Source organism: Python bivittatus, unplaced genomic scaffold (assembly GCF_059951505.1).
Source record: "Python bivittatus isolate LINGU-HERP-01145 unplaced genomic scaffold, Pbiv_v1 ctg000480_np1212, whole genome shotgun sequence".
NCBI lineage: Eukaryota > Metazoa > Chordata > Lepidosauria > Squamata > Pythonidae > Python > Python bivittatus.
The window spans coordinates 71,266,805-71,285,837 of record NW_028277075.1 but is presented as its reverse complement, the minus strand read 5'-3'; the positions used below and the strand labels follow the sequence as shown (position 1 = coordinate 71,285,837).

General features: G+C 42.5%; 1 protein-coding gene across 9 annotated transcripts in view; it reads left to right on the top strand.

Moving 5' to 3' along the window:
* CTNND1 (catenin delta 1) overlaps positions 1–11,151 on the top strand; it is a 64,988-nt gene extending 53,837 nt beyond the window's left edge. For 6 of the 9 annotated variants that reach the window (XM_088146253.1, XM_088146260.1, XM_088146257.1 and 3 more), the window contains 8 exons: positions 1,351–1,501; positions 2,601–2,793; positions 2,921–3,035; positions 3,667–3,754; positions 7,037–7,084; positions 8,108–8,199; positions 8,847–8,903; positions 9,163–11,151. In XM_088146253.1, the coding sequence (XP_088002379.1) occupies positions 1,351–1,501; positions 2,601–2,793; positions 2,921–3,035; positions 3,667–3,754; positions 7,037–7,084; positions 8,108–8,199; positions 8,847–8,903; positions 9,163–9,174 (756 nt within the window). In that variant the 3' untranslated portion in view covers positions 9,175–11,151. The remainder of the gene's footprint in view (positions 1–1,350; positions 1,502–2,600; positions 2,794–2,920; positions 3,036–3,666; positions 3,755–7,036; positions 7,085–8,107; positions 8,200–8,846; positions 8,904–9,162) is intronic. The other 3 variants (XM_088146256.1, XM_088146259.1, XM_088146258.1) reach the window with 3 other exon arrangements.
* The last annotated feature ends 7,882 nt before the right edge of the window (positions 11,152–19,033 follow it).

Genomic DNA, 19,033 nt, shown 5'->3' with positions numbered 1-19,033 from the left:
AAATTAAACCAAAACAACTGCAAGCAGGCCATGCTTTCCCAAAGTCATATTAAACTAAGTCACAGATGCTGTTAGACAACAAACTAAATAAAATCAATCAAGGTGTCTGACTTATCAAAGTCAGAAACAGACACGTCTTAATCATTGTGTGCAACAATGATAGTTGATGTCATGCAGTCCAGCTTTATATTTACTCTTGTCCAGTCAGTTTCACTCTCTCCATTCACTCTGAACAATTGGCTGGCAGAAAGAGACTAGACCTAGTCCAGCATTTGTGCCTGCAGTTTCTCTAAAGTTCCTGAATTTTGTGGGAAGCTATGGTCAAAGTTTAAATCCCAACTTCTAAACCTTCTGAAAATAGGAACCTTTGGGGAAGCAATGGAAGGAGGATTCCCTCTCTGTAAGGCCTTTATGAAAGAAAAGAAACTATGGGCAGATTAAGAGGGAGCAGAGAAATGAACCAGTTGTCCCCCCCTTCTCCACCCACCCAATGTACATTTTGTTTTTATTATTCTTTCATGTACTGTATCTCTAAGTCTAAAATACTATCTGATGTGGCATTCTGAGTATATATCACTGCACTGCTTGTACCTCCAAGTTGGTTGGATGCAGGCAATAATATGTTGATTTGCAAGATAGTCTCTAGATTAGAGATTCTGGCTTCCAGAAAATCCAGTGAGCATGCTTGTGGTAACCCCCCTTCCCAAATTAGGACAGCACATATGCAGGTTTGTTCTCTTGGTTAGCTGGTCTGCTTTTGAGAGTAGCAGCCTGGAAGAAGTCAGAAATTAACCGTGCTATTTTCACAGCTGCAGAAACTTATTATCCAACACGCTTTGAATGAGAATTCAGTTGGAAACTAAAGATGTTGCATGTGTGGGTTCTAGCCTCTGATGATGATGAGTTTCTAGTACAGAATAGTGAAGTCAGCACTGTGGCAAAAAGCTCTCTGTTTATAAAGACAGATAAGCTGGTCATAAGGAATATATTCACTTGCAGTATTTGGGCTGACAGTGGGATTTGGTGATAGGAGCCCCTGAAGGAATTAACCTCATTTTGTAGGAAAACTGTCATTGATTAATGTAGATGCACCACTGGGAAATACGATGCTTGAGAACAGCCTTCACCAACCTATTACCCTCCATATACTTTGGACAACAGCTGCCCTAATTTCTAGATAGTGTGATCAAGGGCTGTGCTGGCTTGGGTTGATAGAAACTAGTCTCCATGACTGAATTCTAGTGCCAGACAATAGATCCAGGGCTGGCAAGCAGTTTGAATAACATCAGCAGATAGTTGTATATATTGTAGCTCATATTCTGAGCTGAATGTTGCTGTTCTTCCTTACAGTATGGGAGATACATTCGCTCTGCCCTGCGCCAGGAAAAAGGTCTCTCTGCCATTGCTGACCATCTGACCCATGACAGTGAGCGTGTGGTGAAAGCTGCATCCGGAGCCCTGCGCAACCTGGCAGTGGATTCCCGTAACAAAGAGCTGATTGGTAAGGGGAAAGAGAAGCTCTGTACTGTAGGGGAATGCATCACTTAAGGAAAGTTGAAAATCCTACAACAGCCATAATACATTCTTACTCAGTCATACCAGACTACCAGTTGCCAAATCAAAGGCTTTGTGCTACTTCCCAGTCAGTGGACAGAAATGGGTAACGTCTCTTCCTTAACAAGGCAAGGCCAATACGAAGCTTACATCTCCTCCCCCCGCCCCCAAGGAGGAACCCCCTCAGTCTTTGATTCTGCCTTCAAAAGAGGTACAGAGTTTTCTGCCTTCATTTAGGAGGATGGATGTTTTGTCCTTTAAAGAGAAGGAACTTATCACAAACCACTAGAATTTTGTGAAGTTGAAAGCAAAGGAGGGGAATTGGTGGCCCTCCCAGATTCTGCTGAATTTTAATGGGGCTGCTGGAATTTGTAGTTGAGAAATATCTGGAAGATTACTGGATTCCAATCCCTGACCCTCTAAATTAAATAGTGGCTTTGCTTGATATGCTTCATAGCTCTTCGATTTCTCTTCCTACTGCACCCCCAAAATAGCTTTTGAAAATGTTGGTTTGATTCTTTTACTTGCTCTATGCCATTCTAGATTAAAAACACTGTAGATTTTTGGGAAACTCCAAACCATGGGATGGTGTATAAGAGTTTGAAACAGAAAAATGTAGTTCAGATTCTGGAGGAGCAGCATTAATCTTCTTATGGTCCATTCCTTCTGGAATGCAATGAGAAAGCCTTCTGTTTTCTGTAGCTTTTCAATAACTTTAGAATGGCAATTCCTTCTCTATGCTGCATTTAGCAGTTTCTTTAATTATAATGGATTCACATGCAATTATGTTTTGTTGCTTTTCTCCTTTCCTGTTGTGTAATATAAGTCTTGGCTGCCATCTGTTTCTCCTATTGTTGTACCCCGTTATCCTGATCATGTATTACCATCTGCAGCCCTTCCAATATCTCACTTGTGAGCTTCCAAGAGCCCTTGAAGTCTTCAAGCCCAATCTGCAGGATGGAGCCACTTATGGTGTTTTTGTCTGCCCCTGTTGCTCATCATGTTTCTTTCTCCTCATTGTGGCTCTGGTGTACTCCCACTCGTAGGTAAACATGCCATCCCCAGTTTAGTGAAAAATCTTCCAGGAGGACAGCAGACACTGGCAAAGAACCTCTCTGAAGACACAGTGATCTCTGTGCTGAATACTATCAATGAAGTCATTGCTGAGAATCTGGAAGCAGCCAAGAAACTGCGGGAGACACAAGGCATTGAGAAACTGGTGCTGATCAATAAATCAGGGTGAGTAGAGTCCTGGGGGAGGGGGAGAGGTAGAGGTAGAAGAGGCTTGCACTTCTCTTTGTAAAAGGGTCTATCTCTGGGTGAGCATTTTAGACTTTTATAATACATTTTGCTTTTTTCTTACTAGGAACCGATCAGAAAGAGAAGTCAGAGCCGCTGCTCTTGTGCTGCAGACCATCTGGGGGTACAAAGAGTTACGGAAACCCCTGGAGAAAGAAGGGTGGAAGAAATCTGACTTTCAGGTATACGGGGTCTGAAATGGGGCTGTGGAAAGACTGGGAGATGGGGACCATGATGAGTCTAAAAGCTATTTCTGTGGGCCAAGTTGTATCATCTTTTGTTATGTTGTAACATAAATTTGTATATAGCTTTAGTATGCTACGTAAGATGCCTGGTGGCTTACCCAGTTCAAAACATTTATTACTGTTTTGTCCTACCTAAGGCAGTATTTACAGTATGTTCCTATCTCTTATCCTCAAGATAACTTCTGTGAGGTGGTTAGATTGAGATCTGTTAAGGGTCATTGCTGAATGGGGACTGGAACCTAGATCTTCCCGGCCCAGTCTCATACTCTGATCATCGTACTGTTCAAAAGAAGGACGGTGAAAAATGTTGTATTCATGCCATCAGTTGAAAATGTAATTTGTACAACATAGCTGCATTCATCATTGACAAAAGCTTGGTTTTGTGTCCTGCTTTCTCTTTAGAGTGTACTCTGTCTTTGTGTGTGTGTGTGTATGTACACACACACACAGAGAGATGGTCATGGGATTTCCAAGAACTGGTTGGCAGCCTACATGCCAAGTACAGAGAAAAGCAATATTTTTTGTGACATTATAAATGTATTGAACAATTCCACTTTTTTTCCCTCAGGTAAATTTGAATAACACTTCTAGAACCCAGGGTGGCAACTCTTTTGATGATAGCACCTTGCCCCTCATTGATAAAAATCAAAAAGGAGGTAAATACTGAAATGTGGTATTCTGTTTGTGTGTATGCATTTATGCTCACTAAGAAAAAGTCCAGGTTTGGATATTTTTGGGAGTGGTGGTCAAGCAGTGGAATAAGAAAAATGTGTGATGCTCCATCTTTAGCTCAGCAGAGTGTGCATTAATTGGTAGCCCTGGACTGATCAGATGAGAGTCGCTCCCAGGCTAAGAGAATCCAGGCCCTGAACCAAAGATTTCTTGTGCCCCAGTGTGTGTAGTGCTATCAACACACAATGGGGCATAACAGCTCTTACTAAAGCATTATTCCTGTAGTCATTTTTATGGGCCTCACAGAACTGTTCCAATGGTGTTAATGAGGCTTCCACAGCATTATATACTTGTGGGGCAATTCTGGTTCATTTTCTTTTAAAATGCAGTGTGAAGTATGGGCGTTCGATTCCTTTTTCACATGAAGTTCTAAATATCAGTGTGCAAAAATGGCTGAATTAAGTGGACATAAGCCCACACTTAACTGAAAGGAAAAATACTCCTCTTGGATACATTTACTGTTTTACCTGAGGAGCAGCACCACAGATAACATTATCTTGCTGTGCTGATAGAAATAAGAATCATGACCAGCCTGTTGGAACAATTAGGCTTTTTGCATAAGCTCTGTCTGCATTCATCCTCCCTCCTTTGGTGGAATTTATTCTAAGAAGTAATGCTCTTCCTCTTTGCTCCCCAGCCAGGGTCATGATGATCACTGCAGTTTGAAGCCCATTAAGTTGTATTCTAGCAATAGATTGTTCTGGAGCCCTTTGGGGGCAGTGGGTTTTAAGAGAATAGGATTAGATAGCATGAAGGAAGAAGCAGTTGCAAATGCTCTGTAATTCAATCACCTGAGCCTTCTGTAATCTATCAACAGATGGATCTAGGATAGATAAGAATAGGAACTGTTTTTGTGTGGGTGTGGTATGGGATTCTTACAATATGCATTTATATTTAATCTTTAAAAATGTGGGCATTATTCCTTTAGATCTCCTCTCTCAGATATACTTAATTTTCTACCCTCCTTCAGGGGTGTTACAGTTTCCTGATCAATGCTTTTAAGTTGTATATTGTGTTGTTTTTTAAAAGTTACTATATTACCAGGAGTTGAGATGAAGGGTTCACTGGCCAACAAGCAATTTATGTATCTATGGAACAAATGAATTTGTTTTTTTTAAGAATCAAGGCAGTTTATATTGCAAACAAGACAGGAACATCATATTTTAAAGCTGAGAATCATAATCAAAGAAAAGCCTTGCCTTCTAATTGCAGTTCAGCATTTTTAGTATGGTGAAAAGGAGACTATATAAAATTATATGCAGCCTGCTGGAGATAATATACAGTGGGGCAAAAAAGTATTTAGTTAGCCACCAATTGTGCAAGTTCTCCCACTTAAAAAGATGAGAGAGGCCTGTAATTTTCATCATAGGTATACCTCAACTATGAGAGACAAAATGGGGAAAAAAATCCAGAAAATCACATTGTCTGATTTTTAAAGAATTTATTTGCAAATCATGGTGGAAAATAAGTATTTGGTCAATATCAAAAGTTCATCTCAATACTTTGTTATATATCCTTTGTTGCCAATGACAGAGGTCAAACGTTTTCTGTAAGTCTTCACAAGGTTTTCACACACTGTTGCTGGTATTTTGGCCCATTCCTCCATGCAGATCTCCTCTAGAGCAGTGATGTTTTGGGGCTGTCGCTGGGCAACACGGACTTTCGACTCCCTCCAAAGGTTTTCCATGGGGTTGAGATCTGGAGACTGGCTAGGCCACTCCAGGACCTTGAAATGCTTCTTACGAAGCCACTCCTTTGTTGCCCGGGCGGTGTGTTTGGGATCATTGTCATGCTGAAAGACCCAGCCATGTTTCATCTTCAATGCCCTTGCTGATAGAAGGAGGTGTTCACTCAAAATCTCACGATACATGGCCCCATTCATTCTTTCCTTTCCACGGATCAGTCGTCCTGGTCCCTTTGCAGAAAAACAGCCCCAAAGCATGATGTTTCCACCCCCATGCTTCACAGTAGGTATGGTGTTCTTTGGATGCAACTCAGCATTCTCTCTCCTCCAAACACGACGAGTTGAGTTTAGACCAAAACGTTCTACTTTGGTTTCATCTGACCATATGACATTCTCCCAATCCTCTTCTGGATCATCCAAATGCTCTCTAGCAAACTTCAGACAGGCCTGGACATGTACTGGCTTAAACAGGGGGACACGTCCTGCACTGCAGGATTTGAGTCCCTGGAGGTGTAGTGTGTTACTGATGGTAGCCTTTCTTACTTTGGTCCCAGCTCTCCACAGGTCATTCACTAGGTCCCCCCATGTGGTTCTGGGATTTTTGCTCACCATTCTTGTGATCATTTTGACCCCACAGGGTGAGATCTTGCGTGGAACCCAAGATCGAGGGAGATTATCAGTGGTCTTGTATGTCTTCCATTTTCTAATTATTGCTCCCACAGTTGATTTCTTCACACCAAGCTGCTTGCCTATTGCAGATCCAGTGTTCCCAGCCTGGTGCAGGTCTACAATTTTGTTTCTGGTGTCCTTCAACAGCTCTTTGGTCTTGGCCATAGTGAAGTTTGGAGTGTGACTGTTTGAGGTTGTGGACAGGTGTCTTTTATACTGATAACAAGGTCAAACAGGTGCCATTACTACAGGTAATGAGTGGAGGACAGAGGAGCCTCTTAAAGAAGTAGTTACAGGTCTGTGAGAGCCAGACATCTTGCTTGTTTGTAGGTGACCAAATACTTATTTTCCACCATGATTTGCAAATAAATTCTTTAAAAATCAGACAATGTGATTTTCTGGATTTTTTTTCTCATTTTGTCTCTCATAGTTGAGGTATACCTATGATGAAAATTACAGGCCTCTGTCATCTTTTTAAGTGGGAGAACTTGCACAATTTGTGGCTGACTAAATACTTTTTTGCCCCACTGTATTTACCTTAGGGGTTCATCTAAAAGTTTTAACACAGGTAAAGATAAGAACCTCTTAAGTCTTACTCAAGTATTACTAAAAGTACTAAACCAACAAAAGAGTGGGAACAATAGCCAAGTAGTTCCAGGTCTAATATTTTGGGTATTATATATGTCCCTCCCCAGATCTACAGTGCAGAAGTTTACAAGGAGGCTTCTAAATGAGCCAGCATCTTGCACTACTTCTACTTAATACTTTTAATAAACTACTTAAACATAATCCTACATCTGCAGTTCAAGAGAATTTCTGTAATCTAACTATTCTGATTTTATTTTCTGTTTAGACAAGAAATCCTCTCGGGAAGAGATCCAAATGGGAAACTTGGGACCAGGTATGGAAGTTTCAGTCTTATGGAAGAAAAGCTTTTTGACCAATCCAGAGCAGCTGTTATTAGATGAAGCTATCAGTTTAGTTTGTTGTAGTTCTTAAACTTTAAATATCGACAGACAGACAGGTCCATCACCCTTTGTAGTTTCAAAAGTGTGCCAAAGCACATGTACTCCCATGTCTCCTTGTGCATGTCTACATACCAGGATGTCATGAGTCCATTTCATTGTAGAGATGTAAATGCTTCAGTTAGGTACTTGCTTTGAATAGACCCCTTCAGTCACTGAGATTATTAAACTTCTGGAATGTTACCTTTATCACATAGTAGCTGTGATGCCTTCATTGCTTGTTACAGCAAATAGTGACATTAAGGAGTTTTGCTGGACAATCTAAAAGTCTCTAGCTTTATCAGAACGGGACCAGACTACCTGGATTCTTATTATAGCTCATTGCTCTTTTTTGTGGGCTACAGTTACTCCACACTGCACACACAGTCCTAATCCTCAGATTGATCAAACTCTTCCAGGAATTACGGCTGGTATACTTTATCTTTGACATCAAAAGAAATGTGTTAATGGCTTTATTATGCTGCAGAGCAGGGAAGCATTTCTCCTGAGCCAAAGATCATATTTGAACTTTGAGCAGCGTGCCAGGGGCTACCCTAAAAAAGTGATGAGAAGGGTCAGGACGAAAACTAAGTTTGATTTCATTTATCTTGAATTGCAGTTAAAATTAAATATAGTTCATATGAACTGTTTGTATTCAGTGCTGAGCGGCCTCATGATGGCTTCTGCTTGCCAGTTCCATAGGGCTTAGCTTCCAGGTAGAATTATTGGTGATAAGGGGAAAGAGTGAAAAGGGTTAGGAATAGTGTGGTGCAGGGAAATAAAAGCTGATGCCTGTTTGCTGGTTGATTGGTAAGCAATAACGTGATGGTGGAGGAGGAAGGGAGGAATTATCTCTGCCAGCTTCACCAGCCTTAGACCTCTGAGAAGTTCCCTCCCATCAATATTTCTTTTGATTTCAGACAACTACTCTACACTGAATGAACGGGACCATAATAGGACATTGGACCGGTCTGGAGAAGAAATGGAAACTATGAAGGGCGCACCACTCGTGGTAAATATTTGGGATTTCAATTGATGGAGATCTTTAGAGAAGCCTTCTTGGTTATTTAGTGGTAGGAGATGCTAGGCCAGCCTTTCCCAGCCTGATGGCCTCCTCATGTTTTGATCTACACTCCCGTATTTCCCTGGCACTCTGGCTATAAGAATTATAAGATAACACAACTGGAGGGCAGTCATTTGGAGAAAATTGTTCACACACAGAGGAAGTGAGGAAGGAGCAGAAAATACTCTATTTCTGGGATGGTAAAAAGAATTTTATGAAATTACTTCTGAACAAACTTTGAACAGCCAAATAGGAAGATAACGTATTGAGAAAAATGCAAGTATTAAACTTTTGTTCTCCCTCCTTCTTTTGAAGGGATGCTAACATTTTGTTGTTGTTGTTGGTCGCACAGTCAGCCAGATGTTTAGACTGGATTTGGCACTTTTATCCTATTATTATTATTATTATTATTATTATTATTATTATTATTATTATTATTATTCTGAATGACTAACCCTGTCCTGTTGGCTTTTCTCTCCCCATTTGGCCTCTCCTTTACTCTTCTGAGTGGATTTTTAGTTAGACTTTTTGTCCCTCTCTCTCTCTCCCTCTCTTACCCAGTATGCTGTTCTTACTAACCATACATATGTCTACAGCAGGAGGAAGGGCAGGAATCCCTTGAGGAAATTGACCAGTTGCTTTATCCTCCTATGGTATGTCTTTGCTTTCTGATAATAACCCTCTGCTTCTGTGTTTTAAGAAGGGTGGAGTGCTGAATCCTTATTTTCCCCAATCATACTTTCCTAGGGTCAAATCTTGGGTATTTCTTTCCTATTTTGCTTTCGGAGATGAGCAACACCAAAATTACCAAGCTTTGATTGATGATTCTGTGTGATTAGATTGCCATGTATAAAGCTACCCCTTGCTGTTTTTCACTGTAGCTAACATTAACTTCTTTGCATTTCTCCACAGCAGAAGATCTAGAGCTGCCGCCATCTGCCTTCTGAGTTTTGGGTTCATAGCATATTTTATATAACTCTTTGTGGTGAAATGGACAGAGCTTTTTTTTAATCTTGTGGCACCTAGCCAAATGACTGGCTCCCTGAGCCCACCGGGTCTCACATCTCCCTGTAGATGGTTGTACATCCAACTTCCGGACATCGTATTTTTGTTTTTTATTCTTCAAAAAAAAAAAAAGTAATTCATAAAGACCAAATACTCTTGATGGATCTCATTACACAACGAAGGCAAACACTTAAAAATACACATTTATGATGCAATCCGCAGAAGCTGATGGAAGCAATCGGTGCAAATGGATCTCAGCTGAACTCAGTCATACTGGAACTCATTTTTATTAAGGAGATGTTGACTCTCTTCTTCAAAAAGCAGGGAGAGAACCCATTTCCCTCTTCTCTTAGCCTATAGAATATATTTTTGTGTGTCACTCATGTTTGCAACAAAGGATGCTGGGAATACTGGAACATTCCTAGTTGGGGGAGTTGGGGGGGGCAAGATGACAACGGGGAATCAGCTTGTGAGTGACTGTGTTTGGGTCATCTGCCCTTCAGGAAGCGCCTCTTTGAGACAGTACCTTCTGTATCCTCATAGGCTGAGGACAAGTAGTAGATTTGTCTCTTTTTTCTTTCTTTCTCCCGTTTCTTAGTTGCTTTTTGATGGCCTATCTGAGGTGGATCAGCTCAGAGTTTAGGAAGCTATTTATTTGTGGGAGAAGAGATGCTTGGGGCATAGCTGTTTAAGGGGGGGAAAGAGGATGGAGCATGTCAAATGAAAGTTGGAGGAAGGGGCCAGAGTCTTCATACCTAGAAGTGTCCATTTTGGCTCTCAGTAGAGAGGGCAGGGTGATGCATCTGGTTTTGGGTTGTTGACTTAAGTGGTGAGTGCCCAGATTGGGCAACAAATTGCAGAGGGAGCTACCGAGGTAGAAAGGTTGGTGATGCAGAAAGTATGAGGGAGGGAAGGCCATGTGTAAATATTGCCCAAATCCTCCCATGCAGGCAAGGGAATGAAACTATGATCGGTCACTATTTACATGTGCCTTTTCTTTGCCACTGTGAAATAGCTTAGTGCTTTGGCTAGTTTCAGGTGCAGAGGGTCAACCCCTAGACCACAGAGATTTTGGCACACAGTTCCTTCCTGCTCTCTCTCTCTCTTGCTTGTTCTCTATTCCCTGCATTGAAATCAGAATCCTGCTGTTGCCCTGGGTGTAGTCGCAAGACTGGGAAGGGGTGATTCAGGCAATTGTATGGGGGAGATCAGGAACTAATCTGTCAGCTGCTAAAGGCTCGCAGGTGGGAGGTAGGAGAGAAAGGACTACTGGGTGAGGATCACAGTGTGCACCTTAATGGGTTGCTTCTTCAGGGAATAAGAGGAATTTAGGGTTTGCTTACAGATCTTTGCCTTTAATCTGCAGAGTAGCGGTAAAATGGGCAATAATGAATTACTCTGGGCACCATATTGGTGACCTTGCCTTTTTTTTTGCTGAAGAGAACGGCAGCCTCTCTCTCCCTTACAGCTCTGCCTCCACGCAACAACTGGAAGGAACTCGGTTGCTCTTGGCCTCTCTCCGCCTCCCCATTGCACAAGAGGGAAGGTCTACAGCAGAAGAGTCTTATTGCCTCCGCTTTGCCTCAGTCCAGTTTTTCTTACCTTTTGGGAGAGTGGGAGGGATTCAAGATGTAAATCAAAGCGCATCAAGGTAGTTGCGCAACTTTTTCTAATGTAAAACACTATTTTCTTTTGTAATCCAGATGAACCAAAAGTACCTTTCCCCGCTGACCAATTCAATGCTGTAGAAGAAACTAATAACTCACTGACTCTTGTTTTTGCTTTTCCTCTGCACCCCTGGGGAAGGGGACATCCTGCTGTTCTTTGAGTCCTGTGCTCATTCTGCAATGCTTTTAAAATGAAATGATTTTTATATAAATAAAGTTTTAAAGTGTGTATTTGTTAAAATGGAATCAACTAATCCAAATCTTGCTGAGTTTGTCTTTTGTGATGAACCCTTGCACTCTAAACGGAAGTTTTGCTTGCTTCAGGTGGATTAATTTTCCTGGGCCACACTTGGGAAGAGTCATGCTGCTCAGTTTTGAGTAGCGAAGCAGGAGTGCATAACCTGAGGCAGGATGGGGCTCCACGGTCATCTCCAAAATAGGTTACTGCTTTATAGTTTTGGTGTGACAGGAGGTTAAATATATGAAGAGTAATACTAAGCATATATGAGTAATTTAATTTTGGCAACACTGAGATTACTTTTTTTTTTCCAGTTTGGCATCTCCAAAGCAAGTGCAGACCTTGCCTTCTTGTGTGTGTGTGTGTGTCCCTATTCTAAAATAAGAAGCTCTGCCAAATGAGGATTTGACACAGTTCTTAATGGCTTCATTAGCTTGGATTTTCCTCATGCCAATAGAGTGGGATTGTAAACAGGAATGGGTGGTGCTAACACAAAATCACTATTCGCAGAACACATTTCTATTCCTATCGTGACAAACTTCATTTGGAAGCTTGGGTAATTTTGGCTCAGAGCAGAAAAAGGAAACACATTCTCAAAAGGCAGGGCATCCTAATGTTGAGCATGTAGAAAGATCCCAAGGTGGACAAAAGATTTAACCCTCCCTTGGCCAACATCCTACACCTTTCCATTTCAGACATCACAGACAAGGAGAAGTGCTGCTTGCGTCTGCTCTTTCTCCAATTCGAGTTATCTCCTGGGACCACTGATGTTCAAGTCTTTTTATGATGGGAATTGACCTTAATTCTTTCGAAGTGAGAAAATGGAATGCAAATACTGATTTCGGGATCTGAGAAAAAACATGGCATCTATTGCCCATCGTTTGCAGATAGCCTGTACAAACTCAGAGCAAGCTGCCTTGTTACTAATTGGCTGTATGTATCTGTAAGTATGTGAGTAGTCCAAGACGTGTCTGGGTACTGTACACCTGGTAACCTTGGTGCTCTAGATGACTACAGTTCTAATCCTCCCTGGCCAACCATTGGTCATGTTGTTTCATATTTTAGAGCAGAAATTAGTAACACTGGGAGCATGCTCTCCTCAATTCTGATTAGGCCATATGCTAGCAATCCACCCAAAGTTTTGCTTGGGACTCCCAAAAACAAAGTTCTTCCACCCCCCCCCTTTTTTAAAGGAGTCCCTTGTACCTAATGTCAAAGAGCTTTATTAAATATGGGCTAGTCACAGGAAGAATGGTGATGGCAGGGCTTCCACCACATTTCTGGTCGTGTTTCTATCCTGGGACACCAATGAAATAGAAAATGCAGTGAACAAGTGGAATATTTTTCTGAGTTGGTCGTTTTTATACAGAAGAATAAAGGTATTTACCTTCAAGATATGAATAGTGCAACAAGCAAGTGCTAGTAGCCCAGTTTTAGCATGAGGCACCAATTTGTAATATAGTCTCCTAGGGAGATACCTGGAAAACCTCCTAACTTATAGATAAGAATATAAACCAGGGGTTGCTTGAGGTCAGAGCCTACATGCAACCCCTTGCAAAGTTGTCACTGAATTGTAGTTTTAATTGTGATACAGCATCATAATATGCACGAGGATTAAGATGTACTGCGTTTGTTGCATGTAATTAACTTTAATTAAACGCTGATTAAGTCAGTGTGCTGCAGCTGCCAAAAGAGGCAATTGGTCTGCATCAGCACAGATACAGTGTTGAGATCAGGAGAAGTGACAGTTTTGCTCTGCGCTGCACCAGTCACTGCATCAGGAATACTGCGTCCAGTTCTGGTCACCACAAGGATGCTGAGGAATTGGAAAGAGGGCAGAGAAGAGCAATACAGATGGTGATGGGGCTTGGAGGCTAAATCCTATGAACAGTTAAAAGACTGGAGAATGTTCAGTCTAAAGAAGAAAAGCTAAGGGAAGGCGTGATAGCAGTCTTGCAATACTTGTGTTGGCAGAGGGAAGAGGGTGGGGATTTATTCTCCATAATGCCCAAGGATAGGGCAAGAACCTACAGGTGGAAGCTTTACAGAGAGAGATCCAAATTCAGAATAAGGAATTTCTTGAGAATGAGAACTATTAAGCAATGGAACAGCCTGCCTCCTGGAGTCATGGATGCTGCTCCACTGGAAATTTTCAAGCAAAGGTTGGCGCTTTTTTGTTTTTTTTGGAATGGTCTGAGGATTCTTGCCCTGCGTGTGTGGTTGGATTAGAAGACCTCCAAGCTCTCTCTGATTCCTTGAAGTCAGTGATAATTGTCTTGGTCAGGTCACATGTTTGTCTTGGTCTCACCTTTTTGGAGTATGGGCATAGCAATCCAGTTCAAGTGCAGTCCTTAAGTATATATATACACACCCACACAAGTTCCACAACCTAGGCAAAATCTTGAGAAACCAGAACTAGCTTTCCATTTGTTATCCCTTATGTTTCCCTTATGTGTTCTCAGATTAATTTCTCAGTTCCCCAACATGAACCTGAATTTTAATTTAGAAAGGATCATGTATTATATTGCTCCCAGTTTGCTTCGGTGTGCAAATCTTTTTTCCTTGGATCCCTTCTCTTCCATGCTCCTTGAGTAGGGACAAGTAGGGGATGGCAATGGAATAGAATACCGAAACTATCCATTTCCCTGAATTGCTAGCATTTACTTTAATGTCCATAAAGACAGCTGCACCATTGAAGAAAGTGATGGCCTTCAAATTGGAAGCACAAGAAGCATCTGAGTAAGTAAGAGCGATCAAAATAGAAGTACATGAGATCACACCAGCAGAAAGGGTGACTGTGGCCAAAGCGAATATATAGAAACCTTTTCTAACCTGACTGTTGGCACAGGCACACTACAGCACTAGAGGCATGTCACAGAAGTGATGATTGATGACATTGGAACCACAGTGGCGTAGCCAGATTATTTTGTGCAGTGTTATGATAACTTTCAAGACACACGAGGTGGCTACCAATTTCACACCCATATTCTTGGATGCAAGTTTGTGGCAAAAGAGGGGATGAATATACTGATCCTGAGCTATGGTAACAGCAGCAACATGTGTTCCATGAAGATCAGAATAGCCATCTGGGCAAAATATCTCAGGTAGGAGATGGGCTTTTCTATTGAGGTACTCAACAAGCAGCCCAAAAGTAACAACTGAGGAGTAGCAGGCACTGGTGAAAGAGAGGATGCCAAGGGAGAAATACAAAGGAGCATGAAGGTGAAAGCCTCAGTCAAGGTAATGATGACCAGGTAACCTCTCAAGGTGGCGATACACATCAAGAAGATCCCAAACAGCAGATTGGTCTGTGAGTCACCACAAGTTGAAATGGGTCAATGTGATGGTATTCTGCATGGGATAGGGTGAGCATGGACTTTTCAGTTTAGAAAAATGCTGGTGGCTTGGCTGGCAGAATAATAACATTCTCTGATTGTCTTACTCCTAATTTGCTCTCCGATGACATACGTATCTGTTCTGAACTGTTCACTCCCTGCAGCAGCCTTTCCACATCTGGTGCTGCACAAATGGGTGGCTGTCAGTTCTCAGAGATGTAGCCTCAGACCATCTGTAGGACTCTAGAATAGGAGGAGGCTGCCCTACACCCCGCCTGTTGGATTCAGGTGCTCTTGCGCAACAGAACAACCCAGTCAACAAACCAGCCAAATTATTCATGGTGAGTAAAAGGTGTAGAATTTCTTAGTCAATAGCACAACTGATAAGGGGAGGAAGAAATTCCTTTCTGGCTGCATATAGAAATATATCCTGTCCCCAGCACAAAGCCTGTTGTCCTTTTACATGGGAAGTTATCTTGGCCAAGTTATGCAGCTATTCAGGATAAGAAGGGAGTTTATGCGGATGGCCATTGTGGCTCTGAAATGTTTTCTCCAAGGTTCTTTTATTGAATTGTTGATAAGGAAAGGAGCTGTGCTAGGCTGCCCCCAAAAGTGGAAATTCTAGAAATGGGGCTCTTATCCCCTATTGGAAAGCTGCCAAACGGCTCATTTAAGCTGACCTCTTTTCCCTGGGCTGTGAAAGCAAACATCCACTGTTCCATTTGGATTGGGTAGACAACTGCAAAGAGGTTTCCAGGTTTTTAATATGTTTTGTTAGTCCCGAGGCTTTCAGTTTTTCAGATTGTTTATTTATTCTAATTATTTTAGAAGGCCACCCAACTTGTACTTATGACTCCATGTGGCTAACATAGGATTAGAGAACCACAAATAAACAGCAGAAGTTTGTACAAACCTAAATTGTGCTTGAGGCCTAGAACCCAGCTCCAACAAATGCAGAAACACCTAAGAACAACTTCTTTGGCATCCTGGCCCAGTGCCTGGTGCTTTAATGCTTTGCAAAAAGCAAGCAGGGTCAGAGCTATATGGCAGTGTTTCTCAACCTTGGCCACTTTAAGATATGTGGACTTCAACTCCCAGAATTCCCTGGCCAGCATGCTGGTAGGGAATTTTGGGAGTTGAAGTCCACATATCTTAAAGTGGCCAAGGTTGAGAAACACTGCTATATGGGTTTTGGAGGTATGCTGAAAAGAAAGCCAGAATCTTGGCCAGGAACACAACAAGGTCATGAATATAGCAAGAGGCAGGAATGAGATGCATGGAACAACAAGCCAAGAACCAGATGCCGGCACCTGAAAGGCGGCCACAGCATGGTTTAAATTCCCTCTTGCCAAGAATGTACAGCTGCAGCTATTGTTGCACAGCTGCTGCACAGATTCATTGCTCACCAGGCAACCACTTTGGTGAAGTGCAGAGTCTTCATGTCATGGCTTGGGAAGTCTCCCGTGCCTCTTGACAACTGGGTTGGTTAGGGAAATTTCTTTGTCGGCTGAGGAGGGGCCTGGCATGGTTGTGTGTGAGGAGGTGGAGGGTTCTGGAGTGACCAGCTGGCCTTGATCATCCATGCCTCAGAGCCTGTTCCTTGAGCCGTGACACCCAAGACCATAAGCCTGGAGTATTCCACTGCCAACGTGTCCACATAGTCAACACAGGGAAGTTGCTACACAGCAGGAAGGCCAATACTGTAACAACTTTACAAACAGGGACTCACATCCAGTTATCTTTGGAGCAGGACCTCTGAAAACCCCAGAGTATCCTGGATGACTATAGTCACTTCAACACCCCTGCCCTGGGGTTTTGCTGATGCTGCAGCAAGTCCAAACAGGCACATTTCCAAGAAGGGAGGCTCCTCCCTGTGCCCATGCAGATCTTGATAATATACACCAGGTCAGCCCTCTCATCTGTTATTAAATCCTGGATGAGAGAGGCTTTAGCCACCAAAAACCTGAGCCTCTGAAGATTTGATGACTGGATATGTCTGGAATGCAGAATCAGTAGGAGACAATGAGACTGCATTGCCCAAGAATGGGCCCTCCTCTGTCTCCCCTCATATTTCCTTCTGCCCTGATGCTACAATGTCCCCCAACCCCTGTCAATCTTCCTCCAGATCAAAGAGCCCCATTATACATGCTAGTTGCACAGCCAACTCACCAAAGAATTAGTCCAGTTCTCTGGGACAATTCTAAACCAGCAACCCGAATCCAGAACAGCCTCTTTCCACCATGCCAGCAATTCAGACACATATCCCACCCCTCCAAATCCTACTTGCTCTCACAGGCAGCAGGAGGTACAAATCTCCTCAAGCCTCCATAATCTGAGAAAAACTAAGGGTAGCCATTGCTCCCCTCTGACTCTCACCCAAAGGCAAAGAGTATCACCTCAACTGCTTTTCTCAGTTCAATCCAACGTGATCTGCTCTCTCCACGTGCCAGGCCTTTGGGTTGTAAAGATTAAAATACTCAAAGAGCATCTTTCCAATGAGGAATGTCTGTGACACCTGTTCTGTCCCCTCCAAGTTCAGTCATCATGTGGCAAGGACAAGGTTGCCTCCACGTGACAAGTCCTGCAGCATCTGCAGGATTCAGGTCATCCCAGTAACATACCTACTGGCCTGCTCCAGCTCCCAACACTGCTGGGCAATGACCTTTGGGTGCCCACAACCTCTGGAACACCAAGGTTGGGCATCCCTGGCTCACCATCCCCACCATCACTCAGCGGGGAAGTCTGCAGCCACTAAAGATCCCACAACTGCTTCCTGATCTGAAATACCGCCTGGTCCCAGAACACTAGAAACTCCTTCCCTGCCCCCATGCCACACCACCAAGCCCAAAACAGCACATTGCTGAGCCACAGCAGGCAGTGAAACAACTCTGCCACTTCTCCAGGTAGCTGGGCAGACTCCAGCTCAGTCCAGGACAAGATGGAACACCAACCATCACCAGTGTATTCTTCCATGATTACTTAAAAGCTGCTCAGAAGACTCTGATAGTGCTGAAGTATGCACCATAAATCTCCTCAACACTGACTTCCAGTCCTGGGGAAACCCCCCACCCAGCCAATTTTCCCCACTTCTTCCCCACTTGCACCAACCACAATCAATATACTGCAGTCACCAATTCCCATAGACTATCACTTGCATACCTCTGACCTTAGCATCTTTTAAATCAATCAATCAAGTCAATACATAAGTAAATATATATTGGTCCTTATATGTTGCCTATATCCAGAGATGGTATCAGTTCCTCCTTATGGTAAAGTTAAGCAACTCAGTGCCTGTCCAGATGTTTAGACATCAACCCTATCAATCCCTCGGTTGGAGTTTAAGAAGTCAAAACATCTGAAGATCAACACATTGACTGCTTGTGCCCGGGGCAGAGGTTCATATGGGTGGCAATGTTATGTGTGACTGCAAGCCCTGATATTTGGGGGTCTGGGGACTCTTGCTCATACCTTCTTTAAACTTACCAGGCTAAAATAGCTTTACTACTGCCCATGACACTGGGAATAGAATGCGTTTGCTTTATGTCCATGGAATTTCCCCTGTAGCTTTGTTGCATTTATGAAGCAATATCTGGGATTCATCTTGCCTTTGCTTCTTCAGGCATGTCTTGATCTGCAGTTCTTCTCACCTGTTAGGTAGCCATTGTGACTGCATTGTGATCATTCCAAGCACAGAAGCTTGGATTCCAGCAGGTTTAATGTGCTTGTGTAGGGCGGCCAATCCCTTAGTACATGTATATTAGCATATTTTAAGGATGAACTGGAAAGGGGTGTTTTTATTTGCGATGAAGATTAACTTACTGAAGCAGATTTTCAGTACACAGCATACAGAATCTGAATACTTATCTAGCCAAATAAGCACTGCTCTAATTGACAATAATTCTGCCAGATCCCAGGCAGAGATGTTTCCAGGCCTTGCTGACGACCACAATCTGTTTAATTGGAAATGCTAAGAACTGAAGGTGAGCTTCTCTTCCAAGAAGCATTGGCTCAATGACTGAGCGTTGTCCTTCTCTGCATTTTATGCACAGTTCTTATAGCCAAAGAACGGTGCTTCCATTCTAATTCAGAAAATGCGAGCTGCATAAGCTGGAGCAGAAAACTGAGGAAAGTTTATTATACCTGCAATTTCCTTGATAGCCTGTAACTCACATACTTTTTTCTGTAAGGTTTCTAGATCTCACGCACACAAAAACTTTTGACTGAAGTCTTTGGCATAAAGACTTTAGTCAAAAGGCACGATGATGATGATGCCGATGATGCCGATATATAGAGAATAATATAGAGAATCAGAATTAAGATTGTGTAAAAGATAAAAAGCAAGGAAAGCTGTTCTTCCACTCTGTGATTACCTTCCTGCACAGTAACCCTACAACTGATGCAATATTTGGCTTTTTCACTGTTGATATATGCAGGAACTTACCAATTGCTTGTCCTGTATTGACTGTTACCTTGTAGAGGTTCATAGTGTAGAGATTACCTTGTATACGCACATATACACACATATATTTAATTGCTGG